General features: G+C 44.9%; 1 protein-coding gene across 3 annotated transcripts in view; it reads right to left on the reverse strand.

The window, feature by feature from the left end:
- GASK1B (golgi associated kinase 1B) overlaps window positions 1–19,664 on the reverse strand; it is a 74,206-nt gene extending 54,542 nt beyond the window's left edge. Inside the window, exons 1-3 of one of the 3 annotated variants that reach the window (XM_082391341.1) lie at window positions 17,025–17,476; window positions 15,157–16,302; window positions 8,668–9,136 (exon numbers count right to left, since the gene is read on the reverse strand). In XM_082391341.1, coding sequence (XP_082247467.1) covers window positions 8,787–9,136; window positions 15,157–16,069 — 1,263 coding nt within the window. In that variant the 5' untranslated portion in view covers window positions 16,070–16,302; window positions 17,025–17,476 and the 3' untranslated portion in view covers window positions 8,668–8,786. Of the gene's footprint in view, window positions 1–8,667; window positions 9,137–15,156; window positions 16,303–17,024; window positions 17,477–17,529 lie in introns of those variants that run through there. The other 2 variants (XM_082391339.1, XM_082391340.1) reach the window with 2 other exon arrangements.
- Between the last annotated feature and the right edge of the window lie 1,828 nt (window positions 19,665–21,492).

Below are 21,492 nucleotides of genomic sequence, written 5' to 3' on the forward strand. Positions count from 1 at the left end.
CTAGCAAGTACTCAACCGCATTGTGATACGAAAGCAGTCAAAACAATATATAAACAAATGGTGGTGACTGTGTTCCAATAAAACTGTATTACATACCCTGAAATTCACATTTTTTGTAATTTTCAAGTGTCATAGTAGTATCATGGTTATTTGGATATTTTTTTCAACCGTTTAAAATTGTGGAAACCATTGGTAGCTCAGGGACCACACAAAACAGGCTGTGGGCTATCTCTCACCCACAGACTGTAGTGAATCAATCCCTAATCTAGTGTATGGGTTTATTGTGTCTCATTTACCATTTCTCTCCTTTAAATCTTAAAATTTTTTTGAATGATACATTTTCTATTAAATGGTTCTCAAACTGCCACAGGGAGCTTTCAACGGATGGGAATAATTGGTTTTCAGTTAACATCCTCTGTTTTCCTCCACATGCACCTCCCCTCAGCAAAATATTCTGACTGCCACAGAAACACATTCTGTCCTGCCACGCCTGGCATCAGTCACCGCAGGGAAAGGGGCTTCCGGAAAGCAGGGTAAGCGGCAATTCTCAGGCTGAGCCAGGCTGGATGCCCTTCCTTCCAGCCAGCGGGTCTTGCAGAGTATTTGTGCACGTTGCCCAGGCTGGTTCCAGACCTCAGAGCTGTGAGGCGCATTCCACTTTGTATAAAATATGGCTGATAACAGAATTGAATGAACCTTGATAGATCTGAAGGGATGACAGAAAAATACCCTTTGAAAGCAGGAAACAGGTTCAAGCAACTTACCTGAAGTGTTTCAGAGATGAGGAGCATTTACCTCCTCGCATTTGGGTTTGTCAGAATGATGTAGTACTGGGCTCTCTAGAGAAATCTTAACGGTGAAGAGAGAAAATTCTAACTGTCAGAATGGGGAGGAAGTGGGGTTTTAAAAGAAATGTGGGTGTTCATGTGAATTAACGGTTATATACCTGTCTTTTAAAAAACTGAGACTTGCCAGTAAAACTTATTTTTTCCAAAATCTGAATATGTCCCCTGAATTTTGATGTTCTCCCAAGTCGTTCTTTATTCAAAAGCACAAAGAAGACATTCTTGTGAGAAGATGAACTTGAAAATCCACTAAGAATGAATGCTATACACAACCTCCTCTGCCCTGGTGTATCAGGTGCCCTTCACCTTGAACCAGTGACCAGTTTTGTTGAACTACAGCGGGAGTTATCAGTGAATGTCTGCACCCATCACCGGGCAGAAACAAGTAAAAATATCCTGAGCTCTGAAATCAAAAGCCTATTTTATCACATGGGCCAAGTTCCAAGCTTCTTGTGAACAAGACAAAAAGGAAAGTGACAGTTCAGCTCAGAGCCCTTCATTAAAAATAACTCCAAAACCCTCTAAAGAAAACAAAGACCAGCCAAAACTTGAGGCTCATCTTTGTTATGGAAAACAAATTCTGTCATGTTCCATTGCACCTGTCCGATGCATTGAAGGAAAACTTGAATGTTGCAGGTCTCTCATCTAAAAGCAAGTGTTGATGTGGGCGTACCTCCACGGAGAAGGTAGCAGGTGTCTTGCTGTTAATGATCCCTTAAGTACTATCTGCTCTATTTTTCTACTGTGCCTCTCACAGTAGGGTTCTGGCGATTAAAAGTGAAAAAAGCAGGTAAGATCTCTTGGCTTAGGGATGGCGAATGTGGACAAGCCAGTCAATGTGAGGGAGGGTGAAATAGGATTCTGTGACAGTCTTGCCTGGGAGGAAATGTGCAGGATAAGATGCTCAGGCTTTTAAACATTGTTAATTCACTTATTCCCAAAGCACGTATTTACCACTGTCTCCCAGTATCTGGACGCATCTGGTTCCTGTGTGTGGGATACAAAGAATTCAGAGTGAGGCATACCAGAAACAGAGACCCTGCAAGAACCCAGTCCCAGGCAAGGCCTGGGCCACAGCTGGGAGTCTAGTGGAAACAGACAAGCGCGCGTGTAATGACGATCAGGTTGCGTGTCTGCCAGTTGAAGAGTGTTTTAAAGGGACCGAGGGAAGGAAGGACTAAAATAAAGGCTGAGCTCTCTGTGCCAAGCCAAGCAACAAAGAACTGCCAGGCCCCAGCGTAGCGAAATGAGGAGCTCTGGCCATTAACAAGGAGAAGAGCCGTGTCTGGAGAGAAGCTGAGTGCGTAGGGTGGAAAAAGAAGTCACAGGTGTTGATTCTACTCTTGACGGCATCTCTGGTCTCCACGGGACTCAAGCCCACTCCTCCAGCCACCCTGACTGAGGCAACGGGTTCCCCAAGGCGGGAAAAGTGTGAGATCCAGAGACACTGAAAATACAGCACTGTCAGATATTAGAAAGAATCAACCTATATGAGGTTTTAAAAGGGGAAGGGGGTAGAGAAGCAGAATTCCATAGACTTTATACGTGCAGATTCCACACAGCCAACCAAATCCTCACTACAAGGGCTCGTCTTAGGAATCCAATTTCTGGGTGATTTAGAATACCGTTCTTCCAACAACAATATAAATGTATTTAGTTACCTTCCTAACTGTTTCACTAACTGGTTTTCTCGAGGTTGGACTGAGTTAAAATAATCTCCATGTTTCCTCAAGCGTTAGCTAAGCGTGAAGCACTGTGACTTCCTCTGCCACAGACAACTGAAACAATCCAAACCATCGGTTCTACTTTAAAAACGTACTACCCAGCAATCCCTCTACTGGGCTTATGCCCTGAGAAAACCATAATTCAAAAAGAGTCATGTACCACAATGTTCACTGCAGCACTATTTACAATAGCCAGGACATGGAGGCAACCTAAGTGTCCATCAACAGAGGAATGGATAAAGAAGATGTGGTACATATATACAATGGAATATTACTCAGCCATAAAAAGAAACGAAATTGAGTTATTTGTAATGAGGTAAATGGACCTAGAGACTGTCATACAATGTGAAGAAAGTCAGAAAGAGAAAAACAAATACCGTATGCTAACACATATATATGGAATCTAAAAAAAAATGGTTCTGAAGAACCTAGGGGCAGGACAGGAATAAAGACGCAGACGTAGAGAATGGACTTGAGGACACGGGGGGTGGAAAGGTAAGCTGGGACAAAGTGAGAGAGTGTCATGGACATATATACACTACCAAATGTAAAATAGATAGCTAGTGGGAAGCAGCCGCATAGCACAGGGAGATCAGCTCGGTGCTTTGTGACCACCTAGAGGGGTGGGATAGGGAGGGTGGGTGGGAGACACAAGAGGGAGGAGAAATGGGGATATATGTATATGTCTAGCTGATTCGCTTTGTTATAAAGCAGAAACTAACACACCATTGTAAAGCAATTATGCTCCAATAAAGATGTTAAATAAATAAATAAATAAATAAATAAAAACAACGTGTCCTTCTTTGTTCTGAACCTTTGACTAATGGACGGGAACTTCTGCTTTCTAGGTCTGCCCTGGACTTCCGCTATAAAAATGGGAACTCCCAGACTCTTCCTGTCTCAATATTCCATTTAGAAAAACAGGAACCGACCTTGACTTCAGAGGGTCATGATGATGGAGTCACTGCCAAGCTCCACAAACGACTGCATTTTGCCAGTAAAGTCTTGGTCGCATCAGAGGGACCCGGTCCTGGGCCATTTAATGTTGGTTAAGGCAGATGAAGAAGCCATGAATTGCTGACTGGAGTGAGCTTCCTACAGTCCAAAGCTCAGCACATCACCCCTCTTCTTCAGACCCCTCAATGATTTCCCATTATCTGCGGGATGAAGTCCATGTCCTTCCATAACATAAACCCACCCACTCTCCACTCACCACCGCCAGCCCTTATTCTCCTTATTCCAGAAAGGTTTGCAGTTTCCAGGCACACGCTGCCTTCACAAGCTTCTCACACATCGGTTCTCTCCACCCTTCTGTACCCACGCACAGTGACTTTGAAGAACCAGTCTGACATTACCGCTTCTAGAACTTTCTGCAGTCCCCCTACCCACCCCCTATACACACACATCCCTCTCTGTGCCTGCAGGCTTCCCTAAACATATCTCGTGGAGGTCTTTATCCTACCCATCTTTTTTTTTTTTAAACATCTTTATTGGAGTATAATTGCTTTACAATGTTGTGTTAGTTTCTGCTTTATAACAAAGTGAATCAGCTATACATATACATATATCCCCATATCCCCTCCCTCTTGCGTCTCCCCCCCACCCTCCATATCCCACCCCTCTAGGTGGTCACAAAGCACCGAGCTGATCACCCTGTGCTATGCAGCTGCTTCCCACTAGCTATCTATTTTACATTTGGTAGTGTATATATGCCCATGCCACTCTCTCACTTCATCCCAGCTTACACTTCACCCCTTGTGTCTTCATGTCCCTTCTCTACATCTGCGTCTTTATTCCTGTCCTTCCCCTAGGTTCTTCAGAACCTTTTTTTTTTTTTAGATTCCATATATGTGTGTTAGCATACAGTATTTGTTTTTCTCTTTCTGACTTACTTCACTCTGTAGGACAGACTCTAGGTCCATCCACCTCACTACAAATAACTCAATTTCGTTCCTTTTTATGGCTGAGTAATATTCCATTGTATATATGTACCACTTCTTCTTTATCCATTCATCTGTTGATGGACACTTAGGTTGCTTCCATGTCCTGGCTATTGTGAATAGAGCTGCAATGAACACTGTGGTACATGTATCTTTTTGAATTATGGTTGTCTCTGGGTATATGCCCAGTAGTGGATTGCTGGGTCATATGGTAGTTCAATTTTAATTTTTTAAGTAACCTCCATACTGTTCTCCATAGTGGCTGTATCAATTTACATTCCCACCAACAGTGCAAGAGGGGTCCCTTTTCTCCACACCCTCTCCAGCATTTATTGTTTGTAGACTTTTTGATGATGGCCATTCTGACCAGTGTGAGGTGATACCTCATTGTAGTTTTGATTTGCATTTCTCTAATGATTAGTGACGTTGAGCATCCTTTCATGTGTTTGTTGGCAATCTGGATATCTTCTTTGGAGAAATGTCTATTTAGGTCTTCTGCCCATTTTTGGATTGGTTTGTTTGTTGTTTTGATATTGAGCTGCATGAGCTGCTTGTATATTTTGGAGGTTAATCCTTTGTCAGTTGCTTCATTTGTAAACATTTTCTCCCATTCTGAGGGTTGTCTTTTCATCTTGTTATGGTTTCCTTTGCTGTGCAAAACTTTTTAAGTTTCATTAGGTCCCATTTTTTAATTTTTGTTTTTATTTCCATTACTCTAGAAGGTGAGTCAAAAAAGATCTTGCTGTGATTTATGTCATATAGCGTTCTGCTTATGTCTTCCTCTAAGAGTTTTATAGTATCAGGGCTTACATGTAGGTCTTTAATCCATTCTGAGTTTATTTTTGTGTATGGTGTTAGGGAGTGTTCTAATTTCATTCTTTTACACGTAGCTGTCCAGTTTTCCCAGCACCACTTATTGAAGAGGCTGTCTTTTCTCCACTGTATATTCTTGCCTCCTTTATCAAAGATAAAGTGACCATATGTGTGTGGGTTTATCTCTGGGCTTTCTATCCTCTTCCATTGATCTATATTTTTGTTTTTGTGCCAGTACCATACTATCTTGATTACTGTAGCTTTGTAGTATTGTCTGAAGTCAGGGAGCCTAATTCCTCCATCTCCGTTTTTCTTTCTCAAGATTGCTTTGGCTATTTGGGGTCTTTTGTGTTTCCATACAAATTGTGAAATTTTTTGTTCTAGTTCTGTGAAAAATGCTATTGGTAATTTGATAGGGATTGCATTGAATCTGTAAATTGCTTTGGGTAGTATAGTCATTTTCACAAGGTTGATTCTTCCAATCCAAGAACATGGTATATCTCTCCATCTGTTTGGATCATCTTTAATTTCTTTCATCAGTGTCTTATAGTTTTCTGCATGCAAGTCTTTTGTCTCCTTAGGTAGGTTTATTCTAGGTGTTTTATTCTTTTTGTTGCAATGGTAAATGGGAGTGTGTCCTTAATTTCTCTTTCAGATCCTACCCTTCTTGTAGGACGGGTTTGGTTAGCTGTCTCTTGCCCTCAAGCTGGGAGCCCTGTGAGAGCAGGGACTGGTTCCCAATCATCTTTGGTTCTGCAGCTCCTGCCATAAGTCCCGATAAAAGCAAGCATTCAAAGATGTTGAGGAATGAATGAGTGAATTTTTCAGAATCCCCCAGTTTTCACCTCCAGCCCTTACGTTCTAAGCAATGGTCAATGGGCTCTGAACAGACGTTTGGTTGGTGTGACCTCCTAGTAAGCAGTGATGTCACTGTCCTCACTCTAAGTGGGTTAAGAAGGATTGAGACACTGGAGAGGTAGAGGTGGGGGTGGGGGGTTTCCAGGCCCTCCTTCTGCCATCCACCACCATGTCTCCATAATCCTCTGAGACTCGGGAATGATGAACACAGGGGTGGTGGAGACACCACTGCCTCGCTCCTCTTGATGCCAAATCATCATCAAGAGAAGGGGGACAGTTAAGGCGTCGGGGCTGCCCTCGGGAATCAGACCGAAAGGGCGCGGAGGCGGTGGGTTTGCATGGGGACGCATGGTTACGCCGCCACATGCACCGAGGGTCCAGGTGATGTGAGAGGATAACGATGATGGTGCAGACAGTGATGAGGGGAGGCTGGCGGGCCCTCCCACCCACGTATGCGTCCCAGCCCCACTGCATACGACCTGCACATACGCTAGTCTCTGAGCCTCACTTTCCCCACAGGAAACCTGTCCGAGAACATCTGACTTGCGGGGCTGTTGCACGGTTTGGGGAGATGCTGAATGTAAAACGATTCGTCCTCCACGAACGGGAGAGACTGGGACCCTCCACCACCCACTCCAGGCGCCTTCTTTACATGACAGTTTGAGGTGCCTGTGTATTTAGTTCACGTGAACATCAATCTAGAGAAAGAAACTAAGGAAATCTAAAGCGATAGATAACCAAGAGCTGACTCAGCCTAGAAACTGAATGAAAATAACACACAGCAATCACTGCGTGTTCCTATGCGGGGGGCACTGTTAGAGATATTTAATCCGTATTGGCTCACTTCATTCTCACAACCCGATGAGGTCAGTACTGCTATCAATACCATTACACTCGAAGAAATAAGGTAGAAAGAGATTAAGGGAATTCACCCAGGTCACACAGTAGAACCAGGATTCAAATTCAGGGAGTCTAGACTGACAGTCATTGTGAAGCTAAAGTGTATTCCCCCAAATGTATACGTTGAAGCCCCACGCCCAGCACCTCAGAACGTGACTGCATTTGGAGAAAGAGCCTTTGAAGAGGCAATTAAGTTAAAATGAGGCTGTTACAATGGCCCGAATCTAATCTGACTGGTATCCTAATGAGAAGAAGTTTGGACACACTGAGAGACAGGAGGGGGACGGACCACAGAGGAAGGAGCCTATGAGGACACAGTGAGAAGGCGGCCATCGTCAAGCCAAGGAGAGAGGCCTGGGAAGAAACCAGACCAGCCGACACCTTGACCTTGGACTTCCAGCCTCCAGAACTGTGAGAAATAAATGTCTTCTGTTTAAGCCGCCCACCTGTGGTATTTTGTGACAGCAGCCCTAGTAAGCAGATATGCCAGTCACAATCTGAACCGCAAAGCTATTTGAATTGGAAACTATACAGCTCCGTCCCCATGTTTAGAGTCACAAATAGAAGGTAAATGCTGTCAGTTACAACCAAATTCGACCGAAACGTCAATATTTGCCCATTAACTGAGGTCAGCACCTGTGCTGTCCTTAAACCCACCCAGAGATGGCAACAGATTCAGTCCCAATGGAAAGGTCATGACCTTGGGCTCAGGCTGGTGCTGAGTGAACCTTGAAATCAGTGGCCATAAGAAGAGTCCCTCCAGGCCACTGAGCTGTCACGTGGTCCAATGGTGTCAGCTCCAAGGGGGACAGGGATTCTTGACTCTTTTGTCCACTGATGCGGCCCCTAATGACTAGAAGAGCGGCTGACACATAGCAGGTGCTCAACAACTATTTCTTAAAAGAAGAAAAGATAAACGTGATGCTGTAGAAGGGAACAGATTGCATGGAGCTAAGGAACACGCATCTTTCAGGCTGTGAGCACCGTGGCAACTATTGGCCACTGCCCCTTCTACCCCAGCCTCCTGTGAGATCGGGGGACACTTCCAGAGACACAGCAGAGAAGGTCCCCCAGTTGCCCCACTTTGCCGAAGAAGGTATGTAGTGAGCAAACAAGACGACGGTGGAGCCCAGCACTGCTTGAAGCCCACGCTCAGTAAACTTTTGTTCACTTATGGATGTATTTAGTTGATCAGCTCAACTTGATTGCTAAAGATGGTACCCTTAGAGCTTTTCTGATAAAGAACACAATGTGGGCTTCCCTGGTGGCGCAGTGGTTGAGAGTCTGCCTGCCAATGCAGGGGACACGGGTTCGGGCCCTGGTCTGGGAAGATCCCACATGCCGCGGAGCAACTGGGCCCGTGGGCCACAACTACTGAGCCTGCGCGTCTGGAGCCTGTGCTCCGCAACAAGAGAGGCCGCGATAGTGAGAGGCCCGCGCACCGCGATGAAGAGTGGCCCCCGCTCGCCACCACTAGAGAAAGCCCTCGCACAGAAACGAAGACCCAACACAGCCAAAAATAAATAAAATAAATAAATAAAAATTTTAAAAAAGAACACAATGTGCTTTCCATCCAGATTTTCAGAAACAAGACATGATTCCTATACTCCTGAGTCAGTATTTTGAGAAAGTTTGCACCCATGTCCCAGACTTCCAGGATTTTGAAGTCAGTGTGTTTCCAAGTTGTGAGGGCATCTGGGTTATTGTCATAACTCCCTGCAAAATGCCTCTGTCCTCACCTGAGAGCCTGGGGCGACATGAATCGTGCAGCTGCCACTCCCCTGCTCTGGCAGCCGCACCACCAGCGTGGAGCTCACAGCACCGCTCGCACGGACTCGAGAGGAGAGAGGAAAGTACCCACTGTGTTTCTCCCGCTCTGTGACGAGACGAGGCAGTACAAGTCGGAGAACAGTGAGCACAGTGGCATCTACACTGAATTTAAACGGAAGTGGGTGAGGTGCCTGCAGTCTGTCACCCAAGCAGCCCCGACACACAGCGTTCCTGGAACGAGGCGACCTAATCCAGTCTGACAGCTCTACGGCCGTAAAGCGGCATCCTAAAAATAAAGCCCACATAATGCATCTCCCATGCTGGGCGTGAAAAACAGTACGATGCTTAAGTGCTGCCAAAATGGTAGCCCTTGGGATTCACTTGCATCTCCGCACAGACTGCTGGATAGCTTGACCCAAGTGCTCCGCGGAAGATCACAGGGGGCTGGGTCTCTTCTGCTCTCTACATGGACATAGTCTGCTTTGTCTTGTCTTAGATACGTATTTTTAAATACCTTGTTTAAAAAAGTATTTAAATGTATCAGTATCACATAGTATCTGGTGACCTCTATCATGATTGATGATTTTTGCAAGGACAGTTTGGCAGAAAACATACTAATACATTCAGTCATATTGGCATATACACGATTGTTTACGGTCAAACAAGAAAATCTGGGAAGCGTTGGCTTGTATTTAAACAACAACAACAGCCCTTGTAGCCGTGCTCAGGGTAGTATGGCCATACTTCCTTTGAGTGAAAATATTATCAATGTTAAGTGGTTGAGTTGAAAAAAGAAGTTAAATAGAAAGATTGGCATAATGGTAAATCAGAAATCACCATGTTAAAATTTGAACATTTTTGTCACTATCCCATGATTATATCAAGTTATATTGGAGAGGTAATGTAGGTCAAGAGAAGCAACATGAGGATACTTTAGTATCAGACAGAACTGGGTACAAATGCCACTTCCACTGCTCACTAGCTATGCGTCCTTGAGCAAATTTCACACCTCACTGAGCCTCAGGATTCCCATATATAAAGTATCAATACTATCTGCTATGTGGAATTGTTAAGTAATGCAATAGTCAAATGACACCAAATGCAGTATAGACACTCTGTGAGGCGTAACACTAGATTCTTTATAAGTTTACAACTGAAAAATACATCATTATCGCAAACATGGATTTCTTTACGAGGCCTTTGATGCTATATTTCAATTCACTTTTGCATTTCCCACACAGATACGCATAGGATGAGACTCTGGTCTAGTGGTCATGGCTGGATTTTGTAGGGTGGTACCCTCCTGGCCCTCCCTACCTAATTACAACCTTGTCCTTCCCCAAGTACAACCTTCTCATTTTCTGGGATATCTTTGGAGTGACACCTGTCAGAAAATGGTCCAGTGTACAGTTCAGGGCCAGTAAACCTGCTAATTTCACATATATATTGTTGGATTCAAGGAGAGTCATCTAGAATTCATCAAGTTATACAACCAAGAACCTGTCCCAGACGAACCTGAGCTAGTGGCTCTGGGCTGATAGGATCACCTGTGTCAGTTTTACAAACAAACAAACAAATAAATACCTGAAGATGAGCTTTATCATTGGGACCTTTTGTCTTTGGGCTGGATGAACAGAAAGTTTCATCTGAGAGGCTGGGGCAGGCACATCATTCAGTCACAGCCTCTGATGCTCTTTTACATCTCCCTTTGCATCGTATGTCTCCTTTTTACATCCAGGTAATGTACATGACTTTCGGCAACAGTATTTAATTACACTGGGCCTCTACTTCCACATCCACAAAAGGCCTCTCGTAGAGTACCCACCTTATAAAAAGTTTAGGAGGATTTATTGAGATAATAGGTGCATGGTACTTAAAACAGTGCCAGTAGATGGTAACATTCAATATTACTCTTGCTATGGTCACGGTTGTTGTCTCCTTGAGAAATAAGAGGTTCCCAGAGCCCGTATCTGTGCATCAGTACACAAGTCATCAAGGTCTCATTGTGTTAGATAACCAGGTATACAAATAGGTCGTGGTGATGGAGAAAGAAGACACACCTTAAGGCCCCCCAAAAGGATTTGGTGAGGAAAGCAGATTGATAAAGAGGAAAGTCTTGGAAGTTACAAGACAAGGGCTTGAATTCTTTCTGGACAATTAACTCATTGTATGACCTTGAGCTGCCTTCTTCTTATCTTTCTTTCTTCTCAAAATTGAGGTAAGAAAGTGTCTCCTGCATAGGTTTCTTTGAGAGATTAACTGCGATAAGCCAAATATCTATATTCGACTCACAAGAGACTAGAGATGTTCTTGGTACTAAGCATGAATATATTTTCACAAACAATTCATCAAAAGTCAGAGAACAGAAACAACACTTAAGGCAGATTATTTACAGGACTGGCTGACTGTCCACTCTCCCAGATATGAAAAGATCTCCTCCCAGACCAAGCCAGATCATCAGAGAAATGCATACCTAAGCTGAGTTCTATTTATCCTCCTACAGAAAACTCATTATCAAATTACATTACAGTGTGAAGCCACAGACCATATTATATTGATGGTCCTCACAAGAATAAGCTCCCTAAACCTTATTATTTGCATAATACAGAGGCTGCCAAGGATATTTTTCTTTACCTTTTCAATGAGCTATTTATAAGAATCTCGAGGAGAAATCCCAGCCTGGATTTAGGACTAAAATGGTAGCACTTGTCCTGAGTTTTTGAAGCCAGAAGCAAGTACAGATTTACTGTTTGGAGTCAGTGAAACAGACCAGAAATGCATTCTTGCATTCATTCAAAAATATTTATTGAGCAACTACTATGTGCCAGACTCTCCCCTGGGATCGGGACATTCAATGATGAACACGACAGGAAATGTCTCTGCCTTCACAGATCTAGAGCCTAGTGGGAAAGAAGAGATGATTAAATAAGCAACTATAATTATAAAGCAATGATATAGAATGAGCCAGAAACAGATGCTGGGTAACAAGATAAGATCCATCACCCCCTTAGGTAGCTAGGGAGGTGCAAATAAAGCTAAGCTTGGACAAGAGAAGACTAGGAGGACTCTAGAGGGAAGATCCACACATCTGTGGAAATCAAGGGAAGAAAGACACAAGTCAGGAAAAGACTAGAGGTAGGTGAGTGAAGAGAGATACCAAGAACCTAAGACTGTTAATCCCCTACCGTGACCAGAACTGATCTATTTATGTACTTTACATCAGTACAATGTCTCCATGAGTAGAATTATATTGTGTAGAGTACTCATAACTATAAATCATGTCCTAGCCTCTTGAGGAAACTGGTCTGATTTTATGACTCTCAATAACTACATTCTAGTAGAAAGTATCAAAGAAAGAATAAAGAAAGTTCTGGTATTCCTTGAGATACAGTCTTAGGTATTTAACTCCTCACATTGAGAGTCATGTCAATACAACCTTGTTGGTTTCTTTCCATCATCACTTACTTCTGCAAAGAGAGAGGAACACCAGTCTACATTGGAATTATAGATGTCTCCTTCAAATTTAATGCAACTGCCTTCTTCATTCCCAAAGATGCTGGATATTCAGAGAACAGAATTAAATACCTAAGAGGCATCCTGACACCAAAAAGTTTAACTAAGCCAGCAGGAGACCTACGTTTTAGTCCTAGCCCTGTCACATGAAGAAATGATACGTATCCAGAGAAAACTCTAATTCAAAAAGATACACGCACCCCAGTGTTAACTGCAGCACTATTTACAATAGCCAAGACATGGAAGCAACCTAAATGTCCACTGACAGATGAATGGATAAAGAAGATGTGGTATATACACAGTGGAATATTACTCAGCCAAAAAAAAGAATGAAATAATGCCATTTGCAGCAATATGGATGGACCTAGAGATTATTACACTAAGTGAAGTAAGTCAGACAGAGAAAGACAAATATCATATGATGTCACTTATATGTGGAATCTAAAAAAACAGTAAAAACGAACTTATTTACAAAACAGAAACAGACTCACAGACATAGAGAACAAACTTGGTTACCAAAGGGGAAGGGGAGGAATTAGGAATTTGTGATTAACAGATACACACTACTATATATAAAATAGATAAACAACAAGGACCTCCTGTGTAGCACAGGGAACTATATTCAATACCTTGTAATAAACCATAATGGAAAAGAACCTGTAAAAGAATATATATATGTATAACTGAATCACTTTGCTGTACACCTGAAAGAACACAGCATTGTAAATCAACTAGACTTCAATTAAATAAAAGAAATGATAGGTGAGGCTTGGAGGCTATATGAGTAACTCAGTGAACTTGGAACCTCATGTGCTTCGTGTAGTAACACAAATAGCAGTATTTATTGAAGGTTTACTGTGTGTCCAGCACCAGGTCTACGTGTTTTCCCTGTATTAACTAGCAACAACCTCATGTGGTGGGTACTGTTGTCACTTAGAGCTGAGAACATGGAGGGTCAGAGAGATACTGTGACGTTTGTGGGTCCCACGGTTGGTAAATTCAAACCCAGGGGTCCAGCTCCAGAGCCCAGGCTCCTAACCACTACTTTCCTATCTCAACTTCCGTCCAGGAGCTCCCAGGGAAGCTGGAAGGACAGATCAGAGTACCATGCCTCAGGATACATTCAAGCACGCATCACCTCTTCTCAGGGCCTTTATGACAATGAATGAACGGCAAGGGAGCCTTCCAGGGGGACCCTCTGCCCTGCTTGGTGCAGGAGAGGCTCAGTGTGTGCCTGCTTCTCCGTGCCCACCTGCATCCTCCCTCTCTCCAGGGTGCACCTGTCTGGACAGAAGTGGTAGTGTCACCTAAGCCCAACGGCTAAGAGCTGACGTTTTGAAGTTTGCTGGGCCTGGGCGCAAAACCCAGCTTAACCATTAACATGAGGCCAGTTACTTTGCCTAAATAAGCCTCAGCTTTCTCATCTCCACGTGGAGATAAGAATCGCACCTACCTCCTAGTACTGCTGTGAGAAACACAGGAGTCAAGATGTACAGAGACGCTACGTCTCAGTCAGCATAGCGCTTAGCAAGTAGTGAGGACCCTCGAGGAATGAGGTTGTACCACATTTGACAGAACATCCGAGAGGCTTTCTCACGTCAGCGCCATCCTGGTGGACGGCTTTGTGAATGCGGGGCATCGAAACACACCTGTGAATCTGCAGCACTTAGCCACGAACCAGGATGAGTAGGGAATGCCAGGTCTTTCTAAGTAAACCAGTGGTACTTCAAGAAGTACCCATTCTAAGACTAAATTATACCCCTGAAGCCATTGAAAATGCAGTTTGGCTTTTGGCCACTCCCAAGGCTTTAATCCATTCCAGTCCAGACTCCATGGGAACTGGGCTGAAATGCTACGTTTTGTGGTGACAGGCAGTAAGGAAATAGCCTTTGAGCTTATAATCTCTTTGGGGTCCTTTTTAGCCTCTTGGACCAGCCTGGATTCAGAGTGGTAACTTCTGGGATCACTCTGCTTTCAAACGCAGCCAAGGACCCACCCTACTTTGTGCTGGAACGCTGGAAGAGCCTTAGGATTCAGAGAAAACCCTTTCTGTGGCGTGAGCATTGTCACACACCAGCCCTGACGCCTGCAGCTGAATCGGCAGACTGCACACCCCAGAACCTGCCACAGTGTTTGTCACCTGACGGCATCTCTCGGCACTCAGGCTCAATAAACCATAGTCATGGACTCGGAGAAACCACGTGGCTGGTTGGTATGTACACTGAACAAATCACCTCTTTTGGCCTCATTTTCTTTGTAAGCTAAAGCGGTCACGTCCATCGCGAAAGATGAAGGGGTCGAATCTAACATGGTCTGGCTCTGGGCCTCTTAAAACGATTCCATCTGCCGAAGAAAGATAACCCTCTTCGCCTTTATTTTTAAACGCTTCCAGTGCACAGGATTCTACTTACTTCCATACAAACCCATTTACTAATATGCCTGACTGTCAGCAAGTTCTTTGTCTCCGCCCCGGCTCCCTCTCCTCATCACACAAATTGCCCCTAGCTTTAATCGGATGTAATAAGCCGCTGGGAAGCGCGGCGAGGGGAACGGAGAGCACAGATTGCGCCGCGGGGGCTTCAATCGCGTGCCCAGCGCAGCACCGCCCGGGCGCTCTCGTGTCCCCCCGAAGCCGAGAAAATCGAGGACGCCAAGCGCATGGAAAGACGCGCTGCTGCTCTCCAAACGGGAAACGCGGGTGGAGAAGACCATTTAGAAGAAGAGGCTGAGGGAAAAGAGGAAATCAAGCCCAGTCTCCAACAGCTGCAAACAAGAAGCCCGGGCAACGGTTACCTTGGATGAACTCGGATTTCCTGCTCACACAAGGCAGGGTCCGGTTGAGCCCCAGGATCCTGTCCAGGTGGAAGGCAAACACCTCGCTCATGTCCAGAGGCTGCTTGAGCAGCCCGCAGGGGCTGGGGCCGCAGGCGGGCGCCGCGGGCCGGCCGGTCCCCTCCAGCAGCAGCAGGCGCGCCCTGCCCCCGGGCCAGGCCGGCTGGAGACCCGCCACCGCGCCGTCGGCCAGCAGGCGCATGCGGCCGATGTCGTCTCCGCTCAGCCACGACGGGGCGCTCTCGCTGTAGATCCTGATGTTGCTTCCCCCGGCCCGGGGCAGCTGCACATCTGCGTCCCCACCTCGCGCTCCCAGACCCTGCCTCCACCCCCAGGGTCGCTCCCCAGCCTGGGCCAGGTTTCCTCCCCGGACGTGCCCGGGCACTTCAGCCTCAGCTGCCCTTGCAGCTTCCTGAGGCCGAAGGGACGGTCCCACCAAAGCCCCGGGTCCCGGGGCCTGAGAAGCCAGCGCATACTTCTTCCTGCGCTTGGGTTTCACGGTGCCACGGATGCTGGCGGGCTTGCTGCGCTTGGAGCGCAAGGTGATGTACACCACGTTGTTGGGCTGCAGCGTGGTCCCATTGCCCTGGGCCTCGGGAGGGGCCAGCGTGCCGTCCAGGGGTATCTCAGGGAAGGGGGCCCCGGCGGTGGCCCGGGTCCAGTGCGGCCCCTGGCGCGCGCGCCCTCCGTGCGGGGCAGAGGCGCGCCCCACCTGGCTCACCAGGAAGCCCAGGTAGATGGCGCAGGCCGTACCCAGCAGCAGGTTCCTCCTGGTCCTGGGGCGCCGGCTGCTCCAGAGTTTCCGCGCCCTCGGGACGCACAGGGAGGAGAGGAACCAGTTTAGGAGCTGCCCCGGCTGGTCCGGACACCTCATTTCTGCGTCTCGTCCACATGCCGAGCAGGGTTTAAAGTCTGCCGTCGGCTCCTTCTGGCACGATGCATGGCTTTCTGAACGCAGCTGTCGCCTCCGCGCAGGTGTCTAAGTGGTCGCCAGTGGGCCGAGGAGGAAGTTAAGGGCGGGTGATGGGGCCGGGAAGGCTTCTGACACTGGCCACAGCAAACCTTCTGAACCCCGTCGGCCTCCCCGAGGAGAAGTCTGGCTAGTTCCTGGGAATGAATGGACACAGAGTGAACTGAGTCACAGCCTCAGACTCGGTCAGTTCCTCCACAAGAGCGAAGAAAAACACGGAACCTTTCCTTTCATCACTATCACCACGAAATGATTTTTTAAGTGAGGTTTAAAACAAATAGAAACAAGATAGATGTATAGATTTGATGTTCAGTTTCCATTAGTGAAAACCAACCACCAAAATCCAAGACTATTTTATAACTTGCAGCTAGAGTCATTTAATTTGATCCTGAAGGAAAAGCATTAAAATTGGACAAATCCAGGCTTTTTGTTTTGAAATTCAGAAATAATTTAAGAAAAGTAACCAAAGAATTTAGAAACCTGTAGCTATCTTCTATTTATTTTTAAAAGTCCTGTGTTAACTAATTGGACAGAAGCACCAAGTATTAACATTCAAATTCAGAAACATATTCTCTTAATCGTATGGTACAGTCTTTTCTTCATAATATATTCCATTATCTGACTTTAAGGGTTATTATAATATAAAGCCATACATGCCCATGTATCTTGGAAGCAATTACATTTATTCAGTCACACATACACACACGCACACACACACACATGAACACAAAACACACATCTAACTGCTTTTTATTCCTTTTCTTTTCACCAAAGTCAGCTGAAAGAAGAAAACCAAAAGCCCTCTAGCTCTACTCTTTCACATTATTAAAAAGAAGAACTGGTAAGCAACCTTACTTACACAGCTGGCCCCGTGCTTGGCTCCAGGAAGAATGTAATCCCTGACGCTAATGCAAAGAACTATTAAAGGCTGAGGCATGTAAGTAGAACATATTTCATGGTCAAGAGTGTTCCACATTTCAAATATTTCAGCTCTGCTTTCAAAGCTCCCTTGAAAACTTCTGATTGCAAAGCAAAACGGGTACTTGTTAACTGGCTGCTGACAACCCACTTTTAAGATGTGTAAGGGTTTTTTTTTTAAATATTGTAAAAAATAAACTTTAATTTTAAATTCTGGGGGGAAAAAAAGCAAATGCCGTATTTTTCCACTTATTTTTAACTCCTGGGAGCCCTCTAGTGGCCTGTTTGGAAATAGACTCAGAAGTGTCAGCCTTTTTGGTGTTAAAAAGCATTTGAGAGTGTTCGCTTAGCAGCAGTGAAATAAACACCTCACGAGGTGAATGCATTCACCTCTCTGTCCATCCCAGCCACCGGGGATTAGGGCACCAACGTTGCCAGGGACTTACCTTTCCATCCTGGCTGTGTCCAGAGTAACATTGGTCTCCCACCGCTTCTGAGACGAGAAGGCCCAGAAGTTCATGAAAAGGCAAGAAAGGGTTAATGCAAATGAGGGAGAAAAAAGAACAGGCAGATAAGAGTACACATCGGTGGGAAGAGACATTTATAGTGTGCCGTTGCTCGGTGCAACAGTTCACAAAAAGAAGTTGTGGATTCTCCCTGATTGGAGGTTTCTTTTAAAAACAGGTTAGTGATTGGTGTAGGTGGCTTGCTTGTCCTGGCACAAAGGCAGGGGTTGATGACCTCTGGGTCTCACTTAGACTTATTGCTTTTGCTTCTACAGCAAATAGAGTCTAGAAGGCACACAGGCAGGCAGGGGACAGGGAATGTTTTCCCCACAGGAAAAGAAGGTTGTTATAGGGGGGTGAGGGCAGGGAGTGGGAGTTAGAGTACGGTGTGTAATTGTAAAAAGACTATATTTAACAATGCGGAAAAGATCAAGGCATTGGAATATGTATAGAAGGAAAGGATAAACTTCCAAGTGATCAAATACCAAAAATTATACTAGAACTGTTCCTGTAGCACTCAAACTCAGACTATTCTTCCTAGAAGCACCCATAGATTCTGGCTAAACTGCATGAGAACTTAAGCATCAAATTGATTTCCTTTGTTATCCAATACTCTTTTTTTTAATTTTATTTTATATTGGAGAATAGTTGAGTAACAATGTTGTGTTAGTTTCAGGTGTACAGCAAAGTGATTGTTATATATATACATGTATCTATTCTTTTTCAAATTCTTTTCCCATTTAGGTTATTACAGAATATTGAGTAGAGTTCCCTGGGCTATACAGTAGGTCCTTGTCGGCTGTCTGTTTTATATATCGTAGTGTGTATATGTTAATCCCAAACTCCCAATCTATACCTCCCTACCACCTTCCTCCCTGGTAACCATAAATTCATTCTCTAAGTCCATGAGTCTGTTTTGTAAATAAGTTCATTTGTATCATTTTTTTTTTTTTTAGATTCCACATATAAGTGATATCATAAGATATTTGTCTTCCTCTTTCTGACTTACTTCACTTAGTGTGATAATCTCTAGTTCCATCCATGTTGCTGCAAATGGCATTATTTCATTCTCTTTTATGGCTGAGTAGTATTCCATTGTATATATGTACCACATCTTCTTTATTCATTCACTGTTGATGGACATTTAGGTTGCTTCCATGTCCTGGCTATTGTAAACAGCACTGCAATGAACATTGGGGTGCATGCATCCTTTCAAACCATGATTTCCTCCGGATATATGCCCAGGAGTGGGATTGCTGGATCATATGGTAGCAATACTCTTAAAGCACACTTCCATGAACCCAGAATTATTTTCTAGATAGTAAATATTCACTTTTTGAAAGGAAACTATAACCAAGCTGGTTTGTAAAACTATCTTGTTATTTTCAGTATTCAGAAGAGTAACTGACCTGAACTCTTTAAAAAGTAAAAGTAAGTCTTTGGCAGAGGCCAGGTTCTACTAAGCAGAAGACTCTGCTAGCTGTTTCCAAAGCAGGTTTTTGTAGTGTAGAAATGCTTAGGAAGTAGATAAGAGTTGTCTGACTTAGTAAACTTGGTTGACTCCTCTCGCCCCCAAAATGTTTGTCCCTGACACCTCATTGAACTTCTTGGAGGCCCTTCTCCCAGCCCTGGCATCTGACAGGAAGTCACCATTGCCGAAGGGGAAGGTCTCTGGTAGGATTAGGAACCAGCTCATGGAATCATGGGTGTACCTAATGTATTGATATTACAAATACACTGGATAAACAGGGCTCAGCAGATAGCATCAGAGAACCATTTGAATCATCCTTCCCACTGCCTATTCAAACCCACTCTGTGCACTTGTAGCCCTTTTCAACTCCTTTGGATAAAAATTCAGGCATAATTTCTGTAGTCCGACTTTTTAAAATTTCTCCATCATCTGAGCCGCAGACACACACATACACACACAAAAGTTAGATTCTATGTAGTAGTCGAGATGTTCACATTTCTTTTACGTTTACAGCATTTCCCCTCTCGGGCATTTTGCTGTTCCTCAAAAAAGTATGGCCAAAATCTACTGAACAGGGTGAAAGGAAATCCATTTGGGATTGTTTTTTCTGTCTAGACTACCCGTTCCTTATCCTCCCACCCACCCGCTTGGCTTTGGGTTTGGCTCTGGCTGTTCCAGAGGTGAAGGGTGTTGGGAAGGGAGAGGAAACAGCACAAATGTCCTTGCTGCCCTCTGATGCCGTGAATTGGCGTACCGGCTCTCGGGGCTGGGCAGGTGCATGAAGCTGACCCTCTAGAGGGGAAGGTGCAGTCACTTTGAAGATCGTGGCCTATCTGGCTGGCTGTCGACGTCTGCTCAGCCCCTTGGAATCTGACAGCCCCCTATTCTGCGGAGATCACCTTGTTTCTTCAGGCCCTTCTCTTGGAAAGCATTTGAGATAACCAGCAGGCTAGCTTTACACTTGGGCCTGTGTGTATCACCCACAAATGGTCCAACGGACACGGTCACGTCCTCTGCCTCAGCAGCCTCAGGCTCCCCAAGACAGCAGCCGCCTTCCCGGGCACGGCGATCCCACACCGCACTTTGGAATGTGCAACCATTCCCATCTGTTGCTCAAGGTCACGGCTGAAACTGAGCAGAAAGGTATTTTCTCCCTTCAGGTATCATGGGGCTCCAGAGCGAAGTTCCATTCAGTTTTAGAAAAATAAGCCTGAATTCCTTGAGTGAGTCACGGTTTGAAAATTTGTTGTCACGATATAATATTCACATACACCCCATGAGGACATATAGGACACTCAAAATATTTGTTACTGCTCTGAATAGTATTAGCTCAGAGAGACTGATGTGATAACATTACCTCATACCTAAAGTATTCTCTCTCCATTAAAAAATAAGTCTATAAAAAAAAAAGAAAAAAGAAAAAAGAAATAAATCATGAGCAAAAGAAAGCGGAAAAGTAGACAATAAGACAATGGTGTGGGGCTTCCCTGGTGGCACAGTGGTTGAGAATCTGCCTGCCAATGCAGGGGACACGGGTTCGAGCCCTGGTCTGGGAAGATCCCACATGCCGCGGAGCAACTGGGCCCGTGAGCCACAACTACTGAGCCTGCGCGTCTGGAGCCTGTGCTCCGCAACAAGAGAGGCCGCGACAGTGAGAGGCCCGCGCACCGCAATGAAGAGTGGCCCCCGCTCGCCGCAACTAGAGAAAGCCCTCACACAGAAGCGAAGACCCAACACAGCTAAAAATAAATAAATAAATAAATAAATTTATATTAAAAAAAAAACCTTATAAAGAAGTTACAGGTTTTGTGTTATGTGTTGTAAAAATACGTGCACTTTTATCTGACACTGATGACTCACTGCTAAGGACATTTCTCTCTTGACCCACGCCACCACACCTAGTCTCAATAGGAGAAGCACTTTCAAAGAAAACCCCATGTCTTCTCAAAGCTAGACTTATCCATCCATGAAGCGATGGTGAGTGTCCTAGGTCCATCTCTCACGTGCGACCAAGAGAGCACCAATAGGCCTATTTCCAGGCGACAAACTGGCTGGCCTTTCACTGCATTGGGTCTCCTCCCCTCTGTCTACTGTTATATCTGGTGAAGAGTAACCCTGCCTTTTCCCGGTGTAGAAATCTCCCACAATAATCCCTTTAGCCTCATCTCCCTAGGTATGTTGATTCCATTTATTTAAAGTTGTGTTTGTGTTAGGAAGGTCCCGCCACGTCCCCAGAAACTGAGCAATGTTTCCAGAAACACAGCATAGTATAGGAAACAGGTAAAATATATGACAGTCAAGTTGACACATATTGGAAGCAACAGATATTTGTAGGGTTGTCATTTCACTTCTAGATAAGTAGATGATCTATGCATGTGATAACAATCAGCATTTGTTTTATAATTCTGAAACCCAAGAACACACAGACTCAT

The sequence above is a fragment of the Balaenoptera borealis genome (assembly GCF_965194805.1).
Source record: "Balaenoptera borealis genome assembly, chromosome: 4".
NCBI lineage: Eukaryota > Metazoa > Chordata > Mammalia > Artiodactyla > Balaenopteridae > Balaenoptera > Balaenoptera borealis.